This window comes from Indicator indicator, chromosome 27 (genome assembly GCF_027791375.1).
Source record: "Indicator indicator isolate 239-I01 chromosome 27, UM_Iind_1.1, whole genome shotgun sequence".
Taxonomy (NCBI): domain Eukaryota; kingdom Metazoa; phylum Chordata; class Aves; order Piciformes; family Indicatoridae; genus Indicator; species Indicator indicator.
In genome coordinates this window covers 2648163-2673191 of record NC_072036.1, presented here as the reverse complement: position 1 = coordinate 2673191, position 25029 = coordinate 2648163, and the positions used below count along the sequence as shown (strand labels likewise).

The following is a 25029-nucleotide window of genomic DNA, read 5'->3' as shown; positions in this document are numbered from 1 at the left end:
ACCATGAGGGTGGTGAGACACTGGAACAGGTTGCCCAGAGGTATGGTGAAGGCCTCATCCCTGGAGACATCTCAGATCAGCCTGGATGTGTCCCTGGGCAGCCTGCTCTAGTAGATGTCCCTGCTGCGTGCAGGGGGTTGGACAAGATGCCCTCTGAGAGTCCCTTCCAGCTGAATGCAATCTGTGACTCTGTGACTTCCTTAGGTGATTTTCCTTGCTGGCACAGAAGAGTTCACCACGGAGCATAAAGGTGGGAGAGCCAATCCCGGGGCAGGGCAGGGGCCATGCTGCTGATGCAGTTTAGCAAGGGACAGATATCAAGCACTGCAAGTGGCTTTCTTCCAGGCACTGAGACCTCCTTATCAGACACTCAGATAGTTTCAGTCTCCAGTATTGGCAAAAATGTCTTGAGCCTTAAGATGTCCGAGAGAGGCTCCTCTCTGTCCTGGTAGAATTCCAGCCCCGTCAGCAGCTCCACGTCCCGGACGCGCGCAGAATGAGCCCAAACTCTTTCCTCAACCCACGCAGAAGGTGGTTTGTTTTCCTGCCAAGACACACCAGAATCCTGCTCACACACACAGAAGGTACTCTGCCCTCTGGGGATGGTGTTAGACAGCCCCCAGGGTCCTCACTGCAGCTGCTCAGAAGGGTCTGTGGTGGCAGGACGAGAAGTGATGGTTTGAAACTGGAGCAGGGGAGGTTTGGGTTGGACTTCAGGAAGAGATTCCTTACAGCCAGGGTGGGGAGACACTGGGGTGGGTTGTCCAGGGAGGCTGTAGCTGCCCCATCCCTGCAGGCGTCTAAGACCAGGCTTTGGGCAACCTGGGCCAGTGGGAAGTGCCCCTGCCCGTGGCAGGGGATTGGAACTGGATGATCCTTCAGGTCCCTTCCAATTCAGGCCATTCTGTGCTCCTGTGATGATTCTATGAACTGGGTTGACAGAATAAAGGCCTCCAGTTGGTCAAACTCCTTTCAGGTATTCCAAGACATCTTGCACTTAGGGATTAGACTGGATCTTAGATTGGATCTTAGAGTAGACTGGATCTGGATCTTAGACTGGATCTTAGATTAGACTGGGTCTTAGATTAGACTGGGTCTTAGATGGATCTTAGATTAGACTGGATCTTAGATCAGACTGGGTCTTGGATCTTAGATTAGACTGGGTCTTAGATGGATCTGAGATTAGACTGGATCTTAGATTAGACTGCATCTTAGATTAGACGGGGTCTTACATGGATCTTAGATTAGACTGGATTTTAGATGGATCTTAGATTAGACTGGGTCTTAGATGGATTTTAGATTAGACTGGGTCTTAGATTAGACTGGGTCTTGGATCTTACATTAGACTGGATTTTAGATTAGACTGGGTTTTAGATGGATCCGAGATTAGACTGGATCTTAGATTAGACTGTGTCTTATATTAGACTGGGTCTTAGATGGATCTTAGATTAGACTGGATCTTAGATCAGACTGGGTTTTAGATGGATCTCAGATTAGACTGGGTTTTAGATGGATCTTATATTAGACTGGGTTTTAGATGGATCTTATATTAGACTGGGTTTTAGATGGATCTTAGATTAGACTGGGTCTTGGATCTTACATTAGACTGGATTTTAGATTAGACTGGGTCTTAGATGGATCTTAGATTAGGTATTAGATTAGACTGGGTTTTAGATGGATCTTAGATTAGACTGGGTCTTAGATTAGACTGGGTCTTAGATTAGACTGTGTCTTATATTAGACTGGGTCTTAGATGGATCTTAGATTAGACTGGATCTTAGATCAGACTGGGTTTTAGATGGATCTCAGATTAGACTGGGTTTTAGATGGATCTTAGATTAGACTGGGTCTTAGATTAGACTGGGTCTTGGATTTTACATTAGACTGGATTTTAGATTAGACTGGGTCTTAGATGGATCTTAGATTAGGTATTCAATTAGACTGGGTTTTAGATGGATCTGAGATTAGATTTTAGATTAGACTGTGTCTTAGAGTAGATTGGATCTTAGGGAGAAGTTCATTGGTATGAGGGTGGTGAGACACTGGCACAGGTTGCCCAGGGAGGTTGTGGCTGCCTCCTCCCTGGAGGTGTTCCAGGCCAGGTTGGATGAGGCCTTGAGCAAGCTGTGCTGGTGGGAGGTGTCCCTGCCCATGGCAGGGGGTTGGAGTAGATGATCTCTGAGATCTCTTCCAACCTGAGCCATTCTGTGCCTCAGTGACCTCCATCTCCAGATGCCTGCTGTCCAATTGCTGATAAAGCTGGAACAAGAGCCTGAAGGGAGCAACACTCAAAGTCCCCTGAGAACATCTGGAGTAATTTTACCCTGCAGCCCTGCAGGAAGCTATCTCACCACTGCTGGTTGTGCTGCTGCTCTCAGTCCTTCTCAGGAGACATTTCCATGTCCTTTGGTCAAATCCTTTCTTGTTCTTTCTTGCACCTCATCACTTTCCAGCTACCTGTGCTGGACCTTCTTGCTCTCCTAGTCACCACTTGAACTCTCAACTCACTCTCAGCTCAAGGAGAATTAATTAAACACTCAGACTTCTGACCCAGGCTTGCAGTGGGGATCACTTCCCACAGCTCCTTGCCCCCCAGCAGCACAGAACTCTACTCACAGCACAGCTTTCAGAGTTGTCGGGTCGGTGGGGAATGATGAAAGACAGAACAGCCAAGGAGCCTGAACAGTTCAGGGGAGTGTGGATCTTGTTCTTGCAGCTGGTCAGCACCACAAAGTAATGGGTGGGGACAGGGATCTCTGTGTTGTTCACATGCCTGCAAAACAAGCACTTGTGAAGGGATCTGCATGGATAGCAGCTCCTGAAACCCTCCTGCCTGTGGCACCACTCCCCTCCATCACTGGAATGAACACCTGATGGCACAGGCAGCCCCTCAGTCTGCATCACCCACAGCCAGACACACAGGGGTTAGAGCTTCTGCTGCAAGGAGTCCCAGGGAAACCAAAAGGATTTCACCCCTGGAGGTGTTGAAAAGATCTGGGGATGGTTAGTCTGGAGAGGAGAAGGCTGAGAGGGGATCTGATCAATGTCTATCAATATCTGAGGGCTGGGGGTTGGGAAGGAAGGGACAGGCTCTGACAGGACAAGGGGCAATGGATAGAAACTCCAGCACAGGAGGTTCTACCTCACCATGAGGAGGAACTTCTTCACTCTGAGGATCCCAGAGCCCTGGAGCAGGCTGCCCAGAGAGGTTGTGGAGTCTCCTTCTCTGGAGCCTTTCCAGCCCTGTCTGGATGTGCTCCTGTGTGACCTGTGCTGGATTCTCTGGTCCTGCTCTGGCAGGGGGTTGGACTGGAAGATCTCCAGAGGTCCCTTCCAACCCCTGACATCCTGTGTGATGTGGATGAGGAGCTTAGGGCCATGGTCTAAGTGTTGTGTACAGGGAGATGTTAGGTCGTGGTTGGACTCCATGATCTTCAGGTCTTTTCCAGCCAGGGCACTCTGTGATTCTGTGATTGCTTACATGGTAAGACTCTGCTTTGCCAGAGTCAAAGAACCCTACCTCTGGAAGATGGTTTTGATGAAACTGGAGTCAAGTGATGAGAAAATTAGCTTCTGGTTCCTGGCCAGCAAGAAACCCCAGGAACACTGAGAGCTGAGCTGTGGCTGTGTGCTCTAGAGACCAGCTCAGCACAGCTGACTGAAAAGAGCTTTGCCTCCCTGTTCTGGCTGCTCCATCAACATGGTCACTGGTGTGCACAGGCTCAGGAGGAGCTGCCTGCTTCCCAGCTGTGCTGCACATCTGCAGCACTCAACAACACCCCAACACCATCAGCACTGTGCCTGACTGACCATGCTGCAGCCAACGTGCTTGTTCCAAAGCCTAGTGGGCATCCTGTGGTCAGCTGGGCATAGCAGCATTCTGCTTGGGAGGAAGTTCCAACCTCTCCTCCCTCCCACCCTCCTGCTTGGTGGCAGAGCTGAGTTTCCCATTCCCAAACCATTTCTGAGTGATGTGGGATTCAGTCTGGCCTTGAATAAAACAGTTCCAGGGGCAGATTCAGCTGTGCAGATTTCCCAGCACTTCTCTGCTACAGAAATGTTTTTCTTACTTTCCTTTTCCCTATATTTGGGGGGGGGGGAATCTAATTTGTTTGTTCTGATTCTGCCTCTTTCTGCCCTCATTTTCTCACACAAACCTGACTTTATCTTTTCGATTCTCTTTTATAGAAGTTTTTTTTTTAATGCAAGTCTTCTCTTGTTCCTGTTTCTCCATACAGAAGAATTTTCAGATGTTTTCAGTTGTGCCACCAGAGCTCACTAAAAGGTACCTGGAACTTGCCAGAACTGTGCAAGGCAGAGCTATGGGAAGGTCTCCCTCAGGAGCTTTCCATTAGACATTCCCAGTTACCTGATTCAGTGAAGGCAAACACAGAAGTCTGGATAAAAAACATCCATGGAAGACAAGAGGGAGAAACAATCAACAGCTGAGTGAGTGCAACATGGAAGGGAGAAAACAGTGCCTGAGCCTCTCCTGTGGACTTAGGCTCTGTGCATGCTGCCAGCATGCCAGCTACAGAGCACTAAGCATCTTGGCCTAAGCTCGGGAAGCAAAGTGCTGCTCTTCCCTTGTGCCTGTGTGGAGGGACAGCAGTGACTGTGTGTGACACAGGGCAGCTGAACACCAGCCAGCCTGTGCCCAGGTGGCCAAGAAGGCCACCAAGCATCTTGGCCTGGATCAGCAATCGTGTGGCCAGCAGCTCCAGGGATGGGGTTGTGCCTCTCTTCACTGGTGAGGCTGCACCTCACATACTGGGTTCAGTTTTGGGCCCCTCCAAAGACATTGAGGTGCTGGGGTGTGTCCAGGAAAGGGCAACAAAGCTGGAGAACAGCTGAGGAGCTGTGGTTGTTTAGTCTGGAGAAGAGGAGGCTGAGGGGAGACCTCACTGCCCTCTACAGCTCCCTGAAAGGAAGTTAGAGCCAGCTGGGGGTTGGTCTCTTCTCACATGGAACAAGTGCCAGGACAAGAGGAAACAGCCTCAAGCTGTGCCAGGGGAGGTTCAGGTTGGAGATTAGGAACAATCTCTTCCCAGCAAGGGTTCTCAGGCACTGTCCCAGGCTGCCCAGGGAGGTGCTGCAGTCCCCATCCCTGGAGGGGTTTCAGAGCTGCATGGATGTGGTGCTGAGGGACGTGGGGCAGTGGCAGTGGCTCAGCAGCAGGGGAGGGGCTGTGAGCTCTGGGGGAGAGGTTGGACTTGGTGGTCTCCAAGGTCTCTCCCAACCTCCACAGTTCTCTGGTTCTGTGATTCTAAGTGCAAAGCTTCTTTCTCTTCACTGGAACTTCAGCCCCCACAGTTGTGTGTCTGTTTGCAAGAGCATTTGCTGTTTGAGCAGCAGTGGCTGCAGCACTGGAACAGGAGCACTCCACATTCTCCTTGCTTCTTGTTCCTTGGGGATAGAAATCTGTGTGCAAATGCAGCAGGAAATGATCTGGACTTTGACTTCTGGCTTTTCCACATACTTACTGCTTAATGTCCTCAGGAGTATCAAAATGGCCATCATAGTTGTGATCAAACACTGGTCCACTGACAACATTTACTCCATTCCTTTCTCTAGCATACTGCTGAAGAAGCACATCATGGAAATAATCCCAGATGTCTGTCATCAGAAGAAAACAGAACCACATTTAGCAGAAAGTGGAAGCTACTCCATCACTAAAGCAAAATCAGAGATTTCCTTTTTCACAGGTGAATAATGAAAAGCTCCAAACTGAACTGCCTGTAGAAGCAGCTCTTTGCTAAACAAAATGTGTGTCCTCAGAAGGACATTCTCTCACTCAGCACTGAGAGAAGTGTGGTAGATGCTGTTCCAGCTGTGCCCATTGCACTGCTGCAGAGAACACACTCAGCAGAAGCTGAGGACACAATTCTACAGCTCAGAGATCCTTCATTCCTAGTACATCTGCTAGCACCTGCCACTGTGCCAGCACCTAGGGGCTGAGCCAATGGAGATCTGAGCTAATGGAGATCTGAGCTAATGGAGATCTGAGCTAATGGAGATCTGAGCTAATGCAGATCTGAGCTAATGAGGATAATGAGAACTGAGATAATGACCATCCAGCACCTGAGAGTGACTCTGCAGGACTGATGGCAAATGCCACCAGAGATTGTGGCTTCTTTCCCAGGTGTGAGTGGAGAAAAGGTGTCTGTAGCATCTTGGTGTTCAGAAACCCTGGTGTGGCCATGGCACTTGAGCACATGGCTTGTTGGCCATGCTGGTGCTGGGCTGATGGTTGGACCTGCTGACCTCAGAGGGCTTTCCCAAGCCAAGCAATTCTGTGATTCCATGAAAACACACTGCAGGATACAAGCTAGAGAGACTGTTGGGATCTTTACAGCTGTCAAAGCAAGAAACCCAGGTGGGTTTGGGAGGCTGAGGGCAGCCCCTGCTGATTCACTTCTTGCTTGTGGTCTAAAGGAAATTCTTGTAAGGTTTCACCTCCTGTAGATTTTTCCTTGGAAAATGGGGGTGGGGGAGAGGATTTGTAATGTCTTTATTTAGAGGATTAAAGCCTCTTAGGTTTTCTGGATCCCTGTTTCTTTTGTGACATAAGCAGATGAATAAATGAGATCTGAAGGCATTAGAAAGATAGCTACAGCACTGCTTTTCCTGCAGCTTCTTCCTTATGCAATTCCTCTTCCTATCCTGTGTCTAAGCAATTGAGTCCAAGCCTAAGAGTCAAATAGGGCAAGATGCAGCTGTGGAAAATGTCTTATCAGTGCTTATGAATCAATGTGAGTCAGGCTGGATGGAAGAGGTTAATGCACAGAATCATCTGCCCCCAAGTACTGCAGGACTAAGAATGCCCAGCTTGGCTTTCCTGAGGAAGAGCAGGCACTGCCTCAGGGCATTGTTTACAAGCTTTGTCCTGGCTGCTCTCCAGACCTTGCAAAGGAAAGCAAAAGTGTCATTTCCAGTCACCCTGAGCACTTCCCTGAGGGTTTCATAGCCAACATCTCCTGTTAGGACAGGAGATGGAGACCAAATTCAACACTGAACAGGTAAACCTAAGCAGAGGTCTGGCAGGACCACACTTACAGAAGTGGTTTAAAACCTAAACCTTCCCCTTTGAAAAGGTTTAAAATGCCATTGTCCATGTGCTGCAGGCCATGCACTAATGGGGTAAGTCCTGGGCCTATTTTTATCCAATCTGGAGCCATAATTACATAAAATTAACCCAAATGCATCACAGCTTTGCAACCTACCTCTGAATGCTCTGTACATGGGAACAATGTTGGTGGTGAGTAAGGCATCAGACTGTTCAGCAGCAGGTGAGGTGAAGTCTGTGTGAAAGAGCAGAGCATGAATGAATCAAGTAGCATACAAAGACAGACTTGATCCCTGGGGCACTGTCACTTGCAGGAATGTGTCATTCAGTGAGACCTGAGCACAAGTGCATCCTCCTGCTGCACACACATCTCCACATTCAGTGTAGAACCAAATTTGATTCTGAAGTAATTATCACATTTGATGACAGGAAACTGCTGCACCAAAAGCAGCATGGCCAGCAGGCTGAAAGAGGGGATCCTGCCCCTCTGCTCTGCTCTGCTGAGACCTCACCTGCACTGCTATGTCCAGCTCTGGGGCCCTCAACACAGCAAGGACATGGACCTGACAGAACAGGTCCAGAGGATGCCTCAAAAATGATCAGAGGGCTGGAGCACATCTGCTATGGGGACAGGCTGAAAGAGTAGGGGCTGTTCAGCCTGGAGAAGAGAAGGCTCCAGGGAGACCTCAGAGCTGCATTTCAATATCTGAAGGGGACCTAAAGGAAGCCTGGGGAGGGACTGTTCAGAAGGGCCTGTAGGGATAGGACAAGAGGCAATGGTTTGAGATTTAGGTTGGACATCAGGAGGAAGTTCTGCACAATGAGGTTGGTGAGACATTGGAACAGGCTGCCCAGGGATGTGGTGGAGGCTCCATCCCTGGAGACATTCAAGATCAGACTTGATGTGTCCCTGGGCAGCCTGCTCCAGTTGGAGATGTCTCTGCAGAGTGCAGGAGGGTTGGACAAGATGCCCTTGGAGGATCCCTTCCAGCCCAATGGAATCTGTGAATCTGTGAAATGAATATCCACACTGAGGAAGATGGCACAGCCCTTCAGACCAACCCTTTGTATCTTTCCAACCACTTTTCAGCACATTCTAGTTGTTCCATCTGTTAAAGAAAGACCTGAAAGTGAAAACCTTGAGACACCAAGTAGCAGCTGCCCTGCTTTTGGTCAGTCTGCAAACACTGGAAACCTTTTCCTGCCCAACTGCTGATCCTAAGCAGTTTGTTTGGGTGTTTGGATATATGTTTAAACACAAAGCCACATCCAGCTGCTGAGGACTTTCTAAGCTCTGGCTATAAAAAGAGCCCTGCTCACTGGGAGGGTAGAGGAAGCTGGGGGTGAAGGTCAGCTCTTCTTGGTAGTCAGAACAATTTTGGCTCCGAGCAGCAGGGATCCTGACATCAGCCCGCAGACAGTCTGCAGCAGTGGGAGGAACAGCAGATGTGTTTTCCTGTGAGAAGGGGAAAGAAAGTCAACAGGGTTACACCCAGGGCTGTGGCTGAGCCACTGCTTTGTATGGCTTTGACTTTCTAGAATGGACTTCTTTGAACCTTCTCCTATTTTGACAGTGAATCAGGTGCAGGCAGGCAGCAGCCTCCACTGCTCTCTCAGGCGTGTTTGTCCATTTCCTGCTGGTTTTAGGCAGTTCAGGGAAATCCTTATGCAGGCTGTAAAACTGCTGTAGCAAAATAGGGTTGGGCAAAAACAGATGGCAAGGCTGGGTCATTCCTCACTGGGGGTATTTCTGGCAACACAGACTTGCTGTCACATCCTCCTGGGAAGCAGCTGCTATAGGCAGATGTCACTGGCATGGCACCTCACCTCACCAGCTCAGGATGCTGGCTCCAGAATAAGAGTCTGAGCTGCTGCACCTAGGAACAGTAAAAGCAGTACACTGCTGGCTGTTTCTCAACCTCACTGCACACCAGCTAAGATGTGGCTAAAAGTGATCCTGAGAAGTAGCATTTATTCTGTCACCTTTATTTATGGATCCAAGCTAGAGGAGGGGAGAGGTAGATTAGATGTCAGGAAGAAGTTCTTCCCCATGAGGGTGGTGAGAGACTGGCACAGGTTGCCCAGGGAGGTGGTGGAAGCCTCACCCCTGGAGGTTTTTGCAGCCAGGCTGGATGTGGCTGTGAGCAACCTGCTGTAGTGTGAGGTGTCCCTGGCCATGGCAGGGGGGTTGGAACTGGATGAGTCTTGAGGTCCCTTCCAGCCCTGACAATTCTGTGATTCTGTGGCTTTTTTTTTTTTCCACAACCTTTGCTATAACCTCTGCTGTAACTTCACTCCACCATTCATTGCAAGATCAGGATGTGCTTTTCTGTCATGAACTGCAGTTGCTTTTTCATACTCATTCACATGGAACTGATTGTATGTTGGTTTACAGTGGAGCTTATTTCATAGAATCCTAAAATGGTTTGGGGTGGAAGGGACTTTAAAGCTCATCCAGTTCCAACTCCCTGCCATGGGCAGGGACACCTCCCACCAGCACAGCTTGCTCAAGGCCTCATCCAGCCTGGCCTTGAACACCTCCAGGGAGGAGGCAGCCACAGCCTCCCTGGGCAACCTGTGCCAGTGTCTCACCACCCTCACTGCCAAGAATTTCTTTTTTGCTTTATGCCTTTATTAAATGCACTTAAATAACTAAATTGACTTTCAGTCCACTGCTTATTTTCACTGGGTAGAACCAAGCAGAAACAAAGAACTGGAATGTTCTTCCTGTGCCTCTTTGCACTCCTTGCTTTAATTCCTTTCCTTTCCTTTAGAGAACTCCTGAGATGTCTCTGTGATGTCAGGTTGTGTATTAATAGAAACTATACAGATGGAATGAAGCACCAAAAGCAAAAGGCTGCCTTTGGCACCAGAGCAGGTAAGATGTCCTTTTCCCAAGCAGTTGTGAATCCCCATGCCCAGCTGACATCTCATTTGAGCTAATGGATCAGGGTGATAGAAGAAACCTGAATTTTAAGCTTAGTAACTGAGCTGATACCCAGCCATGGCTTCAACTGCTTTATGGTCTCTGAGGGCAAACCAGTATCAAAAGAACAAAGGTCTGAGGCAAATTGTCAAGGACTGTCCTGAAGAGAACTTCCTTCTTCCCCCTGAATACAGAGGTCACATCCAGCAGCCTAGCACCATCTGCTTTTGACCTGTGTGACAAATCTGAGTTATGAGCAGCATTCACCTTTTCTTCAGCTTGATGAGGACACCACTCAACCCTTCTCATTCTTTCAAGTGTCTTCAAGCTAACTGTGTGAGCTAAGAGCTCTAAGCCAGGTGCCCAGGCAGACAGAGCTGGCTGGCAGCTGCCTGCCCACCACAGAGAAGCTCTTCCATACATTTAGGATGCAAAGGCTGCTCATGGCACTGCCCTGACAGCTTATCCCTCTCACAGAACAGGCTTACTGGAACCACCTCACCAGCAGCAGCTTTGTGCCCCTTTGCCCCACTAAAAAGTAGCCAGTGCCACTTTTGAAACAGACATTTGAAATATAAAAGCTCTCAAAGACAATTTTTCAGACATAAGAGCTTCAGCCACAGGCCACCCCTCAGTGCTTCAGCAGGACTCCTGGTGGATGAAGCAGATTCTCAGGCTGTTGCATTTCATATTTTAAAGGAGCAGAGATGTTTGATAACCTACAGGCTTGTTCAGGGTGTATGCAGTCCACAGGGGCATCAAGATGTCATAGCTGTATCCACTCACATACTGATGATGGGAAAGGAGGCAGTAGGTCTTCCCCTTCTGAAGAAGTCTGGGTCTCCCATATGGCAAATGGTAGGAGTGTGCCTCAGTGACTGGAATGGAAACAATGATTATTGGAGCATTCCTCTATAAAGTTTTGGGTGGCACAAAGAGGGAAAAAAAACCCCAACTTAAAATATTTACAAAGACAAATAAACCCAACAGTGAACATATAGGAAATGTAGAAACCCTGGTGGAGTTTCTTCTGGTGCAGCAGAAGCTGGAGTTGTGTATGTCTGTGTTGGCCTTCCATGCAAGACATTCAAGAGAGTGCAGCAGAGTTAGGAGAACGTGAAGGGAGGAGTGTGGGCAGCAGGGCAGGAGAGGGGATCCTGCCCCTGGACTCTGCTCTGCTCAGACCTCACCTCCAATCCTGCCTCCAGCTCTGGTGTCCCCAGCAGAAGAAGGACACAGAGCTGCTGGAGTGAGTCCAGAGGAGGCCACAAAGATGCTCCAAGGGCTGGAGCAGCTCTGCTGTGAGGCCAGGCTGAGGGAGCTGGGGGTGTGCAGCCTGGGGAGGAGAAGGCTCTGGGAGAATGTTAGAGCTGCCTGCCAGGACCTGAAGGGATCCTGCAGGAAGGCTGCAGAGAGACTCTTCCTGAGGGTGTCTGGAGACAGGACAAGGGGGAATGGTTTGAAGCTGAGGGAGAGCAGGGTTAGACTGGAGCTGAGGAAGAAGTTCTTCAGTCTGAGGGTGGTGAGACACTGGAACAGGCTGCCCAGGGAGGCTGTGGATGCCTCCTCCCTGGGTGTTCAAGGCCAAGCTGGGTGAGACTTTGAGCAGCTGAGTCTAGTTGAGAGGTGTCCCTGCCCATGGCAGGGGGGTTGGAGCAGCTGATCCCTGAGGTCCCTTCCAACCTGAGCCATTCTCTGACTCTCTGTTTGATGTACATAGGTCAGTGGAATAAATCAGACTTGCAAATTCCTGTTTCTTTGTGATTCCAGACAGGTATGGAGACTTTGAACTTACCTTTCAAATGGAGTGAAATGTACATCTTGTTGGACTAGGAAGCATTACAGCATTTCCTAAAGTGTGCACAAAGCACACAGAAATATCTATGGAAGTTTTTGACCAGAGAAAGGCAGAGTTATGGTTCTAAGGTGGGGAACTTGAGTCATGGCATAGAGTCTGGAAGTTCTTAGGCTTTCTCCAAAGCCACCAAAACCTGTAAGGGTTTCTCCAAGATTTCAATGGGATTCACATTTGAGCCAGCAGTGCCCAGGTGGCCAGGAAAGCCAATGGCATCCTGGCTTGGATCAGAAGCAGGGTGGGCAGCAGGGACAGGAGGTGACCCTCCCCCTGTGCTCAGCACTGGGGAGGCCACACCTCGAGTGCTGTGTTCAGCTCTGGGCTCTCACTGCAGGAAGGACATTGAGGGGCTGGAGCCTGTGCAGAGCAGGGCAGTGAGGCTGGAGAAGGGCCTGGAGCCCCTGGGCTGGAGGAGGGGCTGAGGGAGCTGGGGGTGTTGAGGCTGGAGAAGAGGAGGCTGAGGGAGACCTCATTGCTCTCTGCAGCTCCCTGAAGGGAGGATGGAGTGAGGAGGGAGCAGCCTCTGCTCCTTGGGGGCAAGGGACAAGAGCAGAGGAAATGGTTCCAAGCTGCCCCAGGGGAGGCTCAGGCTGGAGCTCAGGAAATATTTCTGCACTGGAAGGGCTCTCAGACATTGGAATGTTCTGCCCAGGGCAGTGCTGGAGTCACCATCCCTGGGGGTGTTCCAGCAGCATGGACCTGGTGCTTAGGGACATGGTTTGGTGCTGAGCCTGCAGTGCTGGTGGAGGCTTGGAATGGGTGAGCTTGGAAGGCTTTGCCAACTGGATACATTCTGGGATTCTGGGATTCCTGAGCATAAATGTTGCTATAAGAGCACCAAGTAGTATTTTTTAAAGCAATACAAAAGAACCAATAAAAGCAAGAATGTTGTGTCTCTGCCCTGGCTTTTCTACTTCCCTTTAAGCTGTAATTAACATTGCCCAAACTCCCACTGAAGCCCACAACCTAAACCTCTGAAAGTTGGGTTGAAAGTGTTGCTGTCCCTTTCAGTTCCTGCTACTTACTTTCTTCTGTGGTGAGATTTAGCCTCTTGTTTACTTCTGCAACATCTGTTATCTGTGAAATACAAGAGAATCACTCCACAGCTTACAAAAACTAAAGAAGGCACACTTGAAAAGGTCCTTAGAAGCCTCTACTCACACTGTCACATCTGCATCCCAGGTTATCTGTGGGTACCAGGTGGGAAAGTGGACATGAAGAAGGAGCTGACTGTTCTCTGGCATGGGAAGGGCTGTAAAAGGGCTGCTTTAAGAGGTGATTCAAGCTGCCATGTGTTCCATTGTTTTCTGCTGGAATCACCTGCAGCAAATCTGTTGAAACAGTTGAAATTTGTTACCATCAACGTCTTAAAAGCCCTGACCTTGCCAAACCTGCACACTGCCTTTGCATTCCTTCTGATCAGACAAGAAACAGCCTGTGGTGTCTAAGCTGCTGTGGGAACTGGCACCACTGCCTTGCTCTTTTCTAGGTCTGAAGGTTCACTGCCATCTCTCACCACACCAGGATAGGGCAAGGATGTGCTTGAGTGCTGTGGAGACAGTTTGGGGCATGGTCCTCACATTGATGATTTAATCCAGAGCACAAAGTGACTGCAAATGCACCACCTGGGACCCTTACAAGCCGACTGCACTTTTGTGTGATGCCTCCATCCCTCTTTCCTGAGGCAGCTGCTTCCTGACTGCTCACTGCCAGCACTGCAGTGCTTCATCTGAAGTTAAAGAACAAGAGCCCTATATAAATCCTTGCCCCTCAAAAATTCCACAGGCCTCATTTCAAGAGCAAGCCCACATGACAGCAGCACTTCTTTCTAACCTAATTGTTTCTTTAGTGGAATCCTTCAGAAGCAACCTTCAAAGCAGAATCCTTTGTGACAGTTAACCTGTCAGCACTGTGCAGAAGGCAAAGGAACACAGCTTCATTGAACACAGCTACAGTGTTGTGTGTGCAAAACAGCTGCTGGCTTTAGTGATTCCAGTTTTAGTTACTCTCCTTGTAGCTCTTCCAACACTTCTATTTGACAAGCACTCCTGGTTTATCATAGAATCATAGACTTGTTTGGGTTGGAAAAGCCCTCTAAGATCAGCCAGTCCAACCATCAACCCAACACCACCACAGCCACTCAACCATAGCCCCAGGTGCCAGCCAAAGCACTGGATTGGTTCTACTCACCACACATAAGGTTGTAAACCTCTATGTTTTCAAAAGCCTCCACTTCTGTTTTCTCTTTAAAGCTTGGGCCATATGCTAAGAATATAGCCTGCAGTGCAATAAAACAAAAGTTCTTATCTGAAGGAATCCAAAAATCAAAGACAATTGAGTTGTGCTTTATGGAAGCAGGGACACTGGAACAAAACAGAGTCTCTTCACAGCCAGAGATTTAAATACAACACTGTCCTGAGAAAGTGTTCCAGCCCCCTGCCATGGGCAGGGACACCTCCCACCAGCCCAGCTTCCTCAGTGCCTCATCCAGCCTGGCCTTGAACACCTCCAGGAAGGGGACATCCACAGCCTCCCTGGGCAACCTGTGCCAGTGTCTCACCACCCTCACTCTCAAGAATCTCTTCCTCATCTCCAGTCTCAATCTCCCCTCTCCCAGCTCAAAGCCATTGCCTCTTGTCCTGTTACTCCCAGCCCTTGTCAAAAGTCCCTCCCCAGCTCTCCTGGAGCCCCTTAAGAGCCTGTAGCTCTGCCCAAGGCATGGAGCAGGGGATGTGGAGAGCCATCCCAAGCTCAGCAGAGATGTGTATCAGTGCCACCAATGGTACAGTGTGGTGCTGAGCAGCCCTTGCAGGGCTCTGCAGGCATTGCAGAATGCTGCTACTGCTTACAGTCTCTCACTGGTTTCTACTTCTTTATAAGCCTCTTGAGCTGAGCTACTTGCCAATAAAGCACAGGAAACCTGACTAAGCAGGACAATGATCTGGTCTAGAAAAACATTCTCAAGTTCCCATAACAGAAAAGGAATTTTCAGTGTATTCTATACAGGAAAAAATAAAGAATCACTCATTGTGCCCCCAGTCTAAGGTTCTCTGTGGTAACCAGAATGTACCTTCCCTTTCTACACAGCACCGTTCTGTCAGTGTCTTGACACACAGCTGGCATCTAGCTGTGAAGCTCTAGGAGAAGCTGATTCTTAGGCACAGAGTATGGGATTAGGAGAGGCATACTTGACCTTAAAGCTTCACATCCCAGAAAAAAACAAAAGCTCAGCACCTCAAAATACTCTCAGTCTAAGCAGAAGTGAAGATAAGATGGAAGTGCAGCACAGACTGTACCAACACACAGCTTATCCTGATGCCTTTTTCCCCACTGATATGATAAATCCTGTAAGATGAACTAAATCTCAACTCCTCTGCCTGCCTGAGCATGCAGGCTTCCAGATGCTCAGCTGAACACCAAGATCCTATGAAGATTCTTCAGTCTCTGCATCAGTAGAAGGAGGAAACAAGGACAGGAAGATGGTCTGCTTGCTTCACTGGCATCTGCCTCATTTCAGGGAGGCAAGCTGAACCCAGATAGGTTTTGCTGCAGGATCCCAAGGGAACACATGGGGGAAAGGAACATGGAGAGCCAGCATGTGTTCAAGGCTGGTGTGTTAGGTGCCATGGAAGAAAAGCAGAATGTATTCTGGTGGTTCACCTAGCACAGGGTGATTCTCTGTAGAAGCAGGTGTAAGAGTGGACCAGAAACCATCTTACCTCCATGCTTTTAAGCTTGTTGTCATAGCCATGGTTGCCTCCATCACAGAAGGTGTAAGTGTGGTCCCTGGGGGGAAACCATCACACAGTGTAAACAAACAGGGCACAAACAGAAGTAGTGAGAAGCAATCCTGACTCACTGCACTCTGCCTCAGGGCTTAAGAACTGACTCTAGCATCATTTGGTAGCACTTTTTGCTCACCCAGTGGTCACTCTTCTGAAGAGCTCTTTATCCTCTAGCAGAGATTCCCATGGACGGAAAGAAATCATCTGAGAGTCCCATGGATAGCAGTAAATCATCTGAGATTTCCATGGACAGAAATAAATCACCTGAGATTCCCATGGATAGAAAGAAATCATCTGAGATTCCCATGGATAGAAAGAAATCATCTGAGATTTCCATGGACAGAAGTAAATCATCTGAGATTCCCAGGGACAGAAACAAATCATCTGAGATTCCCAGGGACAGAAACAAATCATCTGAGATTACCAGGGACAGGAGTAAATCATCTGAGATTCCCATAGACAGGAGTAAATCATCTGAGATTCCCAGGGACAGGAGTAAATCATCTGAGATTCCCAGGGACAGCAGTAAATCATCTGAGGTAACAACTGATTGTACACAGAACCAATGTGCTCAAAATCATCTTTAAAAATGGCTATTTCTGAGCTGAGGCCTTCACCTAGCTACCAGTTCCTGACCAAGAAGAATCTGCTTAGGAAGAATTCCTCAGGTGTATTCCCTGCTATCTGCATTTCAATAGGAAACTGATTAGAGCAAGTTTTCATTTAAGAACTTATTAGAAGAATCACAGAATCCTAGAAATAGTCAGGGTTGGAAGGGACCACAAGGCTCAGCCAGTTCCAACCCCCCTGCCATGGGCAGGGACACCTCACACTACAGCAGGCTGCCCAGAGCCTCATCCAGCCTGGCCTTAAACACCTCCAGGGATGGGGCCTCAACCACCTTCCTGGGCAACCCATTCCAGGCTCTCACCACTCTCATGGGGAAGAACTTCTTCCTCATGCCCAGTCTGAATCTCCCCACTTCCAGCTTTATTCCATTCCCCCCTGTCCCATCACTCCCTGATATCCTAAAAAGTCCCTCCCCAGCTCTCTTGTAGCCCCCTTCAGATCCTGGAAGGCCACAAGAAGGTCACCTCAGAGCCTTCTCTTCTCCAGACTGCACAACCCCAACTCTCTCAGTCTCTCCTCATAGGAGAGGTGCTCCAGCCCTCTGCTCATCCTGGTGACCCTACTCTCGACACCTTCCAGCATGTCCATAGCCCTCTTGTAGGAGAGGCTCCAGATTTGGATGCAGTACTCCAGGTGTGGTCTCAGCAGGGCTGAGTAATTTCTAATTTATTATTTACTGGAAAACTGTTTAATAGAAAACTTCAGGTGGTGGAGGAGGCCTGCAGGAAAGCTGGAGAGGGGCTGTGGTGATAGGACAAGAGGCAATGGTTTGCAACTGGAGCAGGGCAGATTTAGGTCAGGCACCAGGAGGAAGCTCTTTCCTCTGAGGGTGGTGAGAGACTGGCACAGGTTGCCCAGGGAAGCCGTGGGTGCCTCATCCCTGCAAGTGTGGATGAGGCTGTAAGACAACTTGCACTTCACATGCAGGGAGACAGCACTTGGAACAAAGAGGGAAACGTAACAAGGCTGAAGCAAAAGAGGCAGGTGGAAGGAGGAGAGTGGGATGGCACAGCCAAGGAGGCAGGCAGGGGGGGCTGGTACCTGACAGCCTGCCAGCGGGGCTGGAGCAGCAGGTGGGCACGGTCGATGCGGACGTTGTTGGCGTAGTGGAAGCGCTTCGGCAGGTCAGGACTCAGGTAAGGCTTGAAGTGCTGAGGGGACCTCTGGCACTGTGTGCAGGAGGAGAGAGCTCAGGCAGCGGCCTTGCCCAGCATCCAAAACAAACCCAGCACTCAAACCCATCCCAAACACCTGAGAGACAGAACATGAGCACACAGCACAGTGGTCAGCAGGTCAGAGAGGTTCTCCTCCTCCTCTGCTCTGCCCTGCTGAGGCCACAGCTGGAATATTGTGTCCACTTCTGGGCCCCTCAGGTCAGGAAGGACCTCAAGGAACTGCTTGAGAGAGTCCAGCACAGAGCCATGAAAATGCTGAAGGCAGTGGAAAATCTTCCTTAGGAGGAGAGCCTGAGGGAGCTGAGGGCTCTGTAGCTTGGAGAGGAGGAGCCTGAGGGTGACCTCATTGCTGGTGATAAAGATGTGCAGGGGGAGTGCCCAGAGGCTGGAGCCAGGCTCTGCTGGGTGATGCCCAATGCCAGCACAAGGGGCAGTGGTGGAACCTGAGCCATAGGAAGTTCCATGGAAACAGGAGGAGAAATTTTGTCTCTGTGAGGGTGACAGAGCCCTGGAACAGGCTGCCCAGGGGGGTTGTGGAGTCTCCCTCTGGAGATATTCAAGACCTGCCTGGATGTGTTCCTGTGTGACCTGCTCTGGCAGGGGGGTTGGACTGGATGAGCTTTTGAGGTCCCTTCCAGCCCTTAGTATTCTGTGATTCTGTGTCTTCATAGATAGCTGCTTGGATAATCTGCAGAGCTCACCTCTGTCCCAGAGGAAGCAAAAGTAGCTGTGAAAATATTCTTGTACCATGTATAGCAAGGTCAGAGGCACAGTGGGGAAGGACCCCTAGGCACACACTAATGTCACTGACACCTAGTGTCTAAGACTACCCTTCACCAGGGACAGTGCCCTGGCAGATTATTTCCACCACCACCTATTAATTTGCCATCCAATAAATAACAAAGAAAAGCACAGTCCTGGGCTGTAGCCTCAAGACTAAACTTGCACTCCAATGCCTATCAATCAGAGAACCAGAGAACTGTGGAGGTTGGAAGAGACCTTTGAGACCACCAAGTCCAAGCACTCCCCCAGAGCTCATAGCCTCACCCCTGCTGCTGAGCCACTGCCACTGCCCCACGTCCCTCAGCACCACATCCATGCAGCTGTGAAACCCCTCCAGGGATGGGGACTGCAGCACCTCCCTGGACAGCCTGGGACAGTGCCTGAGAACCCTTGCTGGGAAGAGATTGTTCCTAATCTCCAACCTGAACCTCCCCTGGCACAGCTTGAGGCTGTTTCCTCTTGTCCTGGCACTTGCTGCACGTGAGAAGAGACCAACCCCCAGCTGGCTCCAACCTCCTCTCAGGGAGCTGTAGAGAGCAATGAGGTCTCCCTCAGCCTCCTCTTCTCCACACCAAACACCCCCAGCTCCCTCAGCTGCTCCTCCCCAGCCCTGTTCCCCAGCTTGGTTGGGGACCTGCTCTGGACCTGCTCTAGGCCTCAATGTCCTTGTTGTGGTGAATGGCCCAAAACTGAACCCAGCACTCCAGGTATGACCTCACCAGTGCCCAGTCCAGGGGCACAATCCCATCCCTGCTCCTGCTGCCCACACCAGTGCTGACCCAAGCCAGGATGCTGTTGGCCTTCTTGGCCAGCTGGGCACACACTGGCTCATGCTCAGCCAGCCATCAGTCAACACCACCAGACCCTTCTCCTCCATGCAGCTCTCCAGCCTCTCTGCCCCCAGCCTGCTGCATGCTGTCCAGTGCTCAGCTGCCAGCTGGAGGCCACATTGCTGTGGTGAGTGCTGTGCTGGCAGGCCTGCCACGAGTGGGTTTGGCACTGAAAGCCCCATGAAACCCCTGTGATGTGCTGCAAAGATTTAACTGCATGTGGCCAACAGGAACCACTGCTGGCTGCCAGTGTCAAGGCAAGGCTTGGGAAGCCTCCTTCCTAACCTGGGATCCAGCACTGGGACAACAGAGAACACCTAAAATGCTGAGGGGAAGAGCTAGGCTGGGGAAGCCAGAGAAGTGGAGCTGCTTCACCACACAGGCAGCACAAGCTGCAGCATGCCTGCACTTTGGTCTGACAGCTTCACCTCTAAGATCTAGAACATGAGGAAACACTTTGGTGTGAGGGTGCTGGAGCCCTGGAGCAGGCTGCCCAGAGAGGTTGTGGAGTCTCCTTCTCTGGAGACTTTGCATCTGGGCATGCTCCGGTGTGACCTGCCCTGGGTGATCCTGCTTTGGCAGGAGGGGTAGACTTGATCTCCAGAGGTGCCTTCCAACCCCTTCCATTCTGTGATCCTCTGCATAACATGGCATTGACATGTGAGATCACAGGGACCTCTGGAGATCTTCCAGGCCAACCCCCTGCCAGAGCAGGGTCACCCAGCACAGGTCACCCAGGAACACATCCAGACAGGGCTGGAAAGGCTCCAGAGAAGGAGACTCCACAACCTCTCTGGGCAGCCTGCTCCAGGGCTCTGGGACCCTCCCAGTGAAGAAGTTCCTCCTCATGCTGAGGTGGAACCTCCTGTGCTGCAGTTTCCATCCATTGCCCCTTGGCCTATCCCTCCACCTTGACCCTCCCTGTCCTCTGCTTCTTGACCCCCACCCCTTAGATATTGATAGACATTGATCAGACATTGATCAGATCCCCTCTTAGCCTTCTCTCCAGACTAACCACCCCCAGGGCTCTCAGCCTCTCCTCCCCAGGCAGTGCTCCAGTCCCTTCAGCATTCTTGTAGCCCTCCTTTGGAGATCCCTGTCCCTCCTGAAATGGGGAGCCCAGAACTGGATGCAATATTCCAGGTGAGGTCTCACCAGGGCAGAGTAGAGGGGGAGGAGAACCTCCCTGGATCTGCTGGACACATTCTTAGTGCACCCCAGGACCCCATTGCCCTTCTTGGCCAGCAGGGCACATTGCTGCCCCAGGCTGAACTTGTCCACCAGCACTCCCAGGTCCTTCTCCACAGGGCTGCTCTCCAGCAGATCACCTGCTAGAGAGAAAGGTCATCAAAGAAGCAGAGTGGAATCCAGGAACACGAATAATAAGGATTCAGAGGGTTTGTACCCCAGGGGAGGAGATCTTGCTGCAAAGCACAGCCTAATGAAAGGGGAAAATACAGAAAACCAACACAGAATAAGATTTTATGTCTATGGATTAGAAATCAATATACAACAATATACAACTCCCTGCCCCAAACCCTCATTCCATGAAGCTGAAAGCAACAAAATAGCCTAGGGATTTATGAATAAAAAAGGAAAGAGGGAACTGCTCACAGCAGCCTATTCCTATCAGGCTGAGAGGTCACACCTCTACAATTAGCAGCAGCTGCAGCTTCAGCTGGGCTTGAAAACACACAGGTTGTGCTATTCCCATTTTGATATCCCACAATGGGGTAGGGCATGTAGCACTGAGAAAGCTCCTGCTGTTCCCAGCCATTGACGTCCTGCTCCTGCACCTCCTTTGGGTGCTGGGGAATAGAATCATAGAATCATAGAACCATAGAATCATGGAATCACAGAATAGTCTGGGATGGAAGTGACTTCCAAAGCTCATCCAGTCCAAAGCCCTGCACTCAGCAGGGACATCCTCCACTAGATCAGGTTGCCCAGAGCCCTGTCCAGCCTCACCTTCAATATCTTCAGGCATGGGGCCTCAACCACCTCCCTGGGCAACCTGTTCCAGTGTTCCACTACTCTCATAGTAAAGAACTTGTTCCTCACTTCCAATCTCAATCTGCTCTTTCCTAGTTTGAAGCCATTGTTCCTCATCCTGTCCCTGCAGGCCTTTGCAAACAGTCTCTCTCCACTCTTCCTGTAGCCCCCTTCAGGTCCTGGCAGGCTGCTCTAAGGTCTCCCTGGAGCCTTCTCTTCTCCAGGCTGAACACCCCCAGCTCCCTCAGCCTGTCCTCATAGCAGAGCTGCTCCAACCCCCTGAGCATTTTCATGACCCTCCTCTGGACCCTCTCCATCAGGTCCATGTCCTTCTTGTATTTAGGGCTCCAGACCTGCACACAGTGCTCCAGGTGAGGTCTCAGCAGAGAGAAGGCTGCCATCAAGCCATGAAGGCAGTGATCAAGCCATGAAGGCTGTGATCAAGCCATGAAGGCAGTGATCAAGCCATGAAGGCAGTGATCAAGCCATGAAGGCTGTGTTCAAGCCATGAAGGCTGTGTTCTTAGGTGTTCACTGCCCTTTGAGCTTCAGGGGCAAGCAACAGTTAAGGCAATATTGCTCAAGGAAGCTGTTAAGGGTTAAGGGAAGACCTCTTGTGGTGATTCATCAGAAACATCCTCAGCTGGGCCAGCCCAGAATGTTTCCAGGCTGAGAGCATTTATTCTGAAGCATCAGAACATCTGTCTGCTGCCTGGGCTCCTCACAGGACAGCAAACAAAGTGGCCACGAAGGGAGGAAGGGAAAATGACAACAATGCACAGCAAGCAGCTGTCATGTTTGACTCACTCTAGATTAGAGGTGCAGAGAATGCAAAAGCACAGCTTCCCTGCAAGCATTTTACCTTGTCACCACATTTCTCCCCCAGGTATCAATGCATATCTTGAGTACCAAAAAAAGCCCAGGCAGTGAATTATGTACCCAAGAGAGCAGAAGGGAGACCCTTTCCCTGTCACAGCTCAGCACTGCTCAGTGAAAGAAACAGGCTTGGCCTTCCTCTGGCTTACACCACCCTCTGCAGCCCTTGGGTTGCATCCTTCAGAGCTCAGCTGTCATACCCACGATGAGCAATGGCCTACATGGGTGACACAGGCAAGCCTGAGCCTGGCCTGAAATGCTACACACATGCAGTGTCTCACAGAGCCAAGAAAAGCAGCAGTGTGGGGCCCAGCCCAGTGCAGCACAACCACAAGCACTGCAAGGGCAATCACAGAACTGTTTTGGTCAGAAAAGCCCTTGAGGGTGGCTGTGTCCAGCCATTCTGTGGCTCTGCCAAGGCTGGTGCTACCCCATGGCCCTCAGCACCACGGCTGTGTGTCTTTCAAACAGCTCCAGAGATGAGGATTCAACCACCCCCCTGGGCATCTGTGCCAGGCTTTGACAACCCTTTCAGGGAAGGGTTTTATTCTATATATCCAACCTAAACCTCCCCTGCTGCAACCTGAGTGCATTTCCTCTTGTCCTGAGTCACTTCTCACTAGGGAGCAGAACCCAAGCCCCACCTCACTCCAACCTCCTCTCAGGGAGCTGTAGAGAGCAATGAGGTCTCCCTCAGCCTCCTCTTCTCCAGCTCCCTCAGCTGCTGCTCCCCAGCCCTTCTCTCCAGACCCTTCCCCAGCTCAGTTGCCCTTCTCTGGACCTGCTCCAGCACTCAGTGTCCCTCCTCCAGTGAGGGCCCCAAAACAGAAGCCAGCACTCGAGGTGTGGCCCCACCAACAGTAAATGATCCTGCAGGAGCCACACTGGCCCCTGCCAAAGGTCCACCTGACCTCGTGCTCTGTGTCCAGTCTGACCTCCAGATCCTCCAGAAGCAGACACTTAGAGTAAGAATAAGTCAAGTACTGAATGAACCTTCTGTCTTGTACCTAAGCTCACTCAGGTATTTCCCATCAGAGGTTGCTTGTGGCTCATGTTTAATAATCCTTACAGCCTGATCCTCTATTAATTAGTCTAAAATTGCCCTTCTCTCTTTACATTTCCAGCCTCTAAAGCACCTGGGGCAGTGCAGACCACAATAGCACTTTCTGATGTGTAGAGAAGTTGTTTTAACCTAGCCTGGGTGCAGTGGCTGTGGTCCAGAGCTATGAGATGCCTTTTATGATAGAACCACAGAATTGTTTGGGTTGGAAAAGTCCTCCAAGATCATCCAGTCCAGCCAGCAACTTGTGACCACCATGGCCACTAAACCATGGCCACTAAACCGTGCCCCAAAGTGCCATGGCCACAGGTTTCTTGAACATCTCCACCAGCCTCTTCCAATCCCTCACCACTCTTGCAGCAAAGAAGTTTTTCCTCCTCTCCAACCTAACCCTCTCCTGGCACAATTTCAGACCATTTCCTCTCCTATCACCTGAGACTAGGGAGCAGAGCCCAACCCCCACCTGGCTCCAACCTCCTCTCAGGGAGCTGTAGAGAGCAATGAGGTCTCCCTCAGCCTCCTCCTCTCCACACTAAACACCCCCAGCTCCCTCAGCTGCTCCTCCTCAGCCCTGTTCTCTAGACCCTTCCCCAGCTTTGTTGCCCTTCTCTGGACCTGCTCCAGTGAGGGGCCCAAAACTGAGCTGAGGCATGGCCACAGGATCACTTCCCTCCTGCTGGCAGAAACAGCACAGAGCAGCTTTATGCAGAGCACCTCCGTGCTGTATTCTGCTCTGTAATGAAGATATTCCCTGCTTGCTCCATGGGAAGTACAGAAAACTCCTCTGCCCTGAGCTGAGGTCTCCCATGGCAAAAGCTACTGCTCTGTCTTTGAAGACCTTCCAGAAGGGCCTCCTGTGGCACACTGCACCCCCTGCACTATTTACAGTGGCACTGGAGCCTCAGGAGCTCACAAACTGATTCAGATTCCCATGAAGAAGAACTATGAGGAAAAAAATCATAAAAATATTTACTTACTGTGAGGTTTTTAACAATTCCTTCTGAGTCAACTGTTAAAGAGAAAAGATGAATTAATTAAGATACAACCAAACAGGTGAAGGTCCCAAAAAACGTGAGCATGCTTTTTTTTTCATTGCAGTTCACACCTCTGGATTGTGGTTTGCTTGTAAATAGAGCTTCATTTGCTTCCACCCCAAACTGAGCTGCTCTGCTGATTTATTTTAGGGGTAATTAGTTGGGGGGTGGGGGGGTAATTTCAACCCAACACACAGAAGCTTTCTAAAAAAACAAATCTAAGTGCTTCACAGAAGGGAAGTTCCTTCAGAAAAAGTAAGGCTGCTGTTAGAGGGAGTGAGTGGATAACCATAATGAGATTAAGACACACAATATGGTGATTCTCTCCTCTGCCTATCTCTCTGCTCCTGTCAGACAGAAGAGTGTCTTCTGGCTCAGCCAAGGCAAGTCTGCTCTATGTTGGATAAATATTGTGCCTGCAAATATAAATTGCAAAAGCACAGTGGGATCCCAGCTCTGCCTTTTAGGATATTTTCTGAGTTCTACAAACTCACCAACTAGAGCACCTCTATGGTTTTCCTGCTCCTCAGTCTCTTCCTTGATACAGAAAGGTCTAAGGCAACCACTGGTTTTGATTTTGAGCCTGGTAGCACAGTCTCTCTTCCAAGTCAGGCAGCTCACATGCTTTCAATTTTGTGTCCTTTCGTGATTCCAGCTCAAGGGCTCAACTATGGCCTAGATCCCAGTGTGCTGGGAGGCAGTCAGCAACAGAACTGCTCCAAGGAACCAGGCTCTGCCAGCACTGGGCAGGGAACGCACCACCAGCAATGCTCTTACGAAAGACCTGACGGTCATCAGGTCTTCAGCATCTTTCCTTCAGCTTTCCAGATGACAAGGAAATGCACATCAGAGCCTGCAACAAGCTCTTCAAACCCTCCACTCAATCCAGAGGAGTCATGCCTGACAGAACCAACACAAGCAGAAACCAACCGACTCCCGTGGCTGCTCACATTGGGTGCCGTGGCACCGAGAGCTGTTCACTCTGCTGACTTCCTGTGGCCTGCTTGCCTTCTGCTGC

The 25029-nt window shown here is 50.2% G+C and overlaps 1 protein-coding gene across 1 annotated transcript in view; it reads right to left on the bottom strand.

Moving 5' to 3' along the window:
- Positions 1-370: 370 nt before the first annotated feature.
- ENPP3 (ectonucleotide pyrophosphatase/phosphodiesterase 3) overlaps positions 371-25029 on the bottom strand; it is a 51776-nt gene continuing 27117 nt past the window's right edge. The window contains exons 14-25 of the mRNA XM_054393188.1: positions 23955-23986; positions 17304-17431; positions 15567-15633; positions 14038-14125; positions 13009-13178; positions 12873-12924; positions 10716-10870; positions 8387-8522; positions 7224-7301; positions 5484-5616; positions 2617-2773; positions 371-544 (exon numbers count right to left, since the gene is read on the bottom strand). Of these exons, the coding sequence (XP_054249163.1) occupies positions 371-544; positions 2617-2773; positions 5484-5616; positions 7224-7301; positions 8387-8522; positions 10716-10870; positions 12873-12924; positions 13009-13178; positions 14038-14125; positions 15567-15633; positions 17304-17431; positions 23955-23986 (1370 nt within the window). The remainder of the gene's footprint in view (positions 545-2616; positions 2774-5483; positions 5617-7223; positions 7302-8386; positions 8523-10715; positions 10871-12872; positions 12925-13008; positions 13179-14037; positions 14126-15566; positions 15634-17303; positions 17432-23954; positions 23987-25029) is intronic.